The sequence below is a fragment of the Cajanus cajan genome, chromosome 5, assembly GCF_000230855.2.
Source record: "Cajanus cajan strain Asha chromosome 5, NIPB_CcT2T_4, whole genome shotgun sequence".
NCBI lineage: Eukaryota > Viridiplantae > Streptophyta > Magnoliopsida > Fabales > Fabaceae > Cajanus > Cajanus cajan.
Genome location: NC_138521.1, coordinates 5,974,978 through 5,979,593, shown reverse-complemented (window position 1 = coordinate 5,979,593; position 4,616 = coordinate 5,974,978). Strand labels below are relative to the sequence as shown.

The window sequence follows — 4,616 nt, the reverse complement described above, 5'->3', positions numbered from 1 at the left end:
TATAATTCTCCATGAATGTTATATATATACACATATAACGATTTTGCAATGATCCAGAAGACATTGTCAAATTAAGAAATGTTAAGCATTTTTTTTTCACCAGAAGTGAGATAATTGTGAAAAAATAAAAAATAAAAGGATATTTTCTCACCGGAAGTGAGATAATTGTACGACAATGAAAATAAAAGAATATTTTCTCACCGGAAGTGAGATAATTATGCAACAATGAAAATAAAAGGATATTTTCTTACTGTAAGTGAGATAATTATACGACAATGAAAATAAAAGAATATTTTCCTAACCGGAAGTGAGAAAATAATATGAAAAGTGAAAAATAAAATAAATTTCACCAGAAGTGAAAATTTTGATATAAATATATTATATTGTATTTGATCCTTTGATATAAATGAAGTCATCACTGGAAGTGAAATAATTTTGTAAATGTCATAATTATAATGTTGAATGATATTTGAGGCACTTATAAAAATTATGACTAGCAAAGCGTGTCCTCAAGCCTATTTAGGTTTTGTGTAATTTCTTGAAAAGATTATGAGTTTTCCTACATCTGTAATTTGATATTCTTCATGATTAAATTGATTGAAATAAGCAACTTGTCATGTAATTGAATTCATGTGTTATGTCATTGAATCTTAAAAAGAGTTTAATTTCAAACCCTATTGATAGAATTGATATTATTTGTTTTCATAATATTATGCGTCTATTGTTTTAATTGATGGAGATATCATTACGTTATAATTTGATTGTGATTTGTACAAAAATACTAGAATTTAATGAAATTATGATCAATGTTTACTTCCTTATTTTTTCGATACAACATTTATAAGGAGAATAATTTTTCTAAATTTTAGCATTATTTTTTTTTCCTTAAAGTCAACCTAGCAATGACTTAAATATATTTTTATTAGATGATTTTATTTTAATAAGTATAATGAGAAAGACTCACTTGTTTTTTTTTTTTTTTATAAAGAAAGACATAAACAAGATATGATTTTTTTTCTTCAAATGAATATATGATTGTGTTGTATCATTCATTTCCTAAAATGATAAAAATAAAGTGTTAGTGAGATATGTATGAAGCATTTATTTGTAAATAATATACATGAGATGATATAAAAAAAATAGTGTAAATTTTGATATTAAATTGATATCTAAAGATACATAACAAGAATGTCATTTTTATAATGATTTCTCAATTTGAAAAGTATATTATATTTTTCATACATCTATTTTGCTCCAGAAGTAATAATATTTTTTTATATAAAAAAAGGATTAAGAGATATCCTTAGTTGGTTTATTGTCTCTTGAAGACTAAAACAAAATATTGAGATTTTTTTTATGCAAGAGACCATTTTAACTAGCATTATTTCATTCCCTGAAGTGAATGTTCTAATGTATTAATTTTTATCTTCTCATATTCAATAATGCGAGAAATTAATGTTATATGATACTACAAATATAATTGAAGGCTCTAGAAGAGCTAATATATTATTATTGAAAGACACGAAGTTGCATATTAAAAATGCATTATATTTTTGTAAGTCTTACAGAAACTTATTGAGTTTCAAGGATATTCGTTTAAATGAGTTTTATATTGAAACAAACAATGAAGAAAATGTAGAATATCTTTATATCATGAAACTCCACTTGAATAAAAGGGAAGTATTGGAAAAATTATTTACTTTTTCCTATGGACTGTATTGCATGTATATTAATACAGTTGAAACACATACTATTGTAAACCAGAAGTTTACACATCAAAATAAATTTGAGGTTTGGCATGATTGGTTGGGTCACCCTAAGACTATCATGATGCGAAAAATAATTGAAAATTCATGCGGACATTTATTGAAGAACCAGGAGATTCTTCAATCAAATATTTTCTCATGTACTGCTTGTTCCCAAAGGAAGTTAATAATTAGACCATCACCAGCAAAAATTGGGAATGAATCTATCTTATTTTTATAATGGATACAAGGTGATATTTGTGGACCAATACACCCCCCATGTGGACCATTTAGATATTTTATGGTTTTAATTGATGCATCAACAAGATGATCACATGTTTGTTTATTAACAACTCGCAACCAGGCGTTTGCGAGATTATTAGCTCAACTAATTAGATTAAGAGCTCATTTTCCTGACTATCCAATTAAGAAAATTTGTTTGGATATTGTTGGTGAATTCGCATCTCATGCTTTTAATGAGTATTGTATGTTCATTGGAATTGATATTGATAATCAGTAGCACATGTTCATACACAAAATGGACTTGCAGAATCATTTATCGAACGTTTAAAACTAATTGCAAGACCATTATTCATGAAATCAAAACTTCCAATGTCAACTTGGGGGCATGCAATCTTACATGCCGCAATATTAATTCGCATCAGACCAACAAATTATCATAAATTCTCTCCTTTATAGTTGGTTTTTGGTGAGCAACCCAATATTTCTCATTTGAGAATCTTTGGGTGTGTTGTATATTTTCCAATTGCCCCCCTCAAAGAACCAAAATTGGTCCTCAAAGAAGGTAGGGAATATATGTTGGGTATGAATCCTCATCTATAATAAAATATCTTGAACCATTAACAGGCGATTTATTTACGGCTAGGTTTGCCGATTGCCATTTTAATGAGTTGATTTTCCCAACATTAGGGGGAGAACAAAAACAGTTGGAAAAAGATATTAGTTGGAATGAATTATCACTATCTCATCTTGATCCTCGTACAAAACAATGTGAACTAGAAGTTCAAAAGATAATTCATTTGTAAAATCTAGCCAACCAATTACCAAATGTATTCACAGATCCAAAAAGGGTGACTAAGTCATATGTACCAGCGGCTAATACTCCAATAAGAGTTGAAGTCCCTGTTGGGCAATTTCATACTACAAACGAGTCATAAATACGCCTAAAGCGTGGTAGACCAATTGGTTCCAAGGATAAGAATCCTCGAATAAAAAAGAGAGCTAAAGAGCAAAATGACCAAATTGAGGATGTAAAAACTCAAAAAGATTCCTCTAACATAACTCATATTCCAGTTCCAGGAGAAACTCAGGTACCTGAAATTATTGAAAATGAAGAGATCTCAATAAATTATGTCATGAATGGAATACGATGGAATCAAAGCAATGTCAATATTGATGACGTGTTCGCATATAATATAGTGCTAAAAGAAATAAATGATATTGAGGATCAATAACCAAAGTCCATCAATGATTGTCGACAAAGAAATGATTGGCCAAAATGGAAAGATGCAATTGAGGTAGAATTAGACTCGCTTGCTAAACGAAAAAGTTTTTGAACCAGTACTACATACACCACAAGGTGTAAAACCAATTGGATACAAATGAGTTTTTGTGCAAAAACGAAATGAAAATGGTGAAATTGTGAGATACAAAGAAAGACTAGTTGCTCAAGGTTTTTCACAAAGACCCGGTATTGATTTTGAAGAGACATATTCACCTGTAGTGGATGCAAACACTTTTCGATATTTAATTAGTTTGGTTGTACATGAAAAACTTAATTTACATCTAATGGATGTAGTTACAACATATTTATATGGCTCTCTTGATGCTGACATTTATATGAAACTCCTAGAAGGATTTAATTTGCCTTACGATGCAATTTCTAAAGAATATTATTCGATCAAATTGAATAAGTCCCTATATGGGCTAAAGTAATCAGGTCGTATGTGGTATAATCGACTAAGTGAATACTTGTTACAAGAAGGATATAAAAATGATCCAATTTGTCCGTGTATATTTATAAAAAGATCTGAAAATGGATTTGCCATAATTGTAGTTTATGTAGATGACATAAACATTATTGGAACTCCTGAAGAGCTTTCAAAAGCAATAGATTACTTAAAGAAATAATTTGAAATGAAGGATCTAGGAAGGACAAAGTTTTGTCTTGGACTGCAAGTTGAATACTTAGAAAATGGAATTCTTGTGCATCAAGAAGCTTATATAACTAAGGTACTTAAAAGGTTTTATATGGACAAATCACATCCATTGTGCACTCCCATGGTTGTAAGATTTTTAGATGTTAACAAATATCCATTTAGACCCCAAGAAAAGGATGAAGAAATACTTGGTCCCGAAGTACCATATCTTAGTGATATAGGAGCACTAATGTACCTTGTTAATTATACACGACCTGATATAACATTTTCTATTAATTTGTTAGCAAGATATAGTTCTTCACCTACACGAAGACATTGGAATGGAGTTAAACAAATCCTTCGTTATCTTAGAGGTACAATGGATATGGGGTTATTATATTGAAATGTTCCCAAACCATAACTAAATAGTTATGCAGACGCAAATTATTTGTCAGATCCTCATAATGGTAAATCACAAACAAGATATTTGTTCACAAGTGGTGATATAACTATTTCATGGCGATTTGTAAAACAAACCATATCAGTCACTTCATCTAATCATGCTGAAATTTTAGCATTACATGAGGCAAGTCATGAATATGTTTGGCTAAGATCTGTTATTCAACACATATGGAAAACTTGTGGTTTATCTTCTGGAAAAATGACATCACAGTTATATATGAAGATAATGCTACATGTATTGCACAATTGA

The 4,616-nt window shown here is 29.5% G+C and overlaps 1 protein-coding gene across 1 annotated transcript; it reads left to right on the top strand.

The window, feature by feature from the left end:
• Positions 1-4,046: 4,046 nt before the first annotated feature.
• On the top strand, positions 4,047-4,616 carry LOC145957796 (secreted RxLR effector protein 161-like). Its single transcript, XM_083074204.1, has 2 exons — positions 4,047-4,278; positions 4,360-4,616. Exons 1-2 carry the CDS (start codon positions 4,047-4,049, stop codon positions 4,614-4,616), a joined length of 489 nt encoding a protein of 162 aa, XP_082930330.1.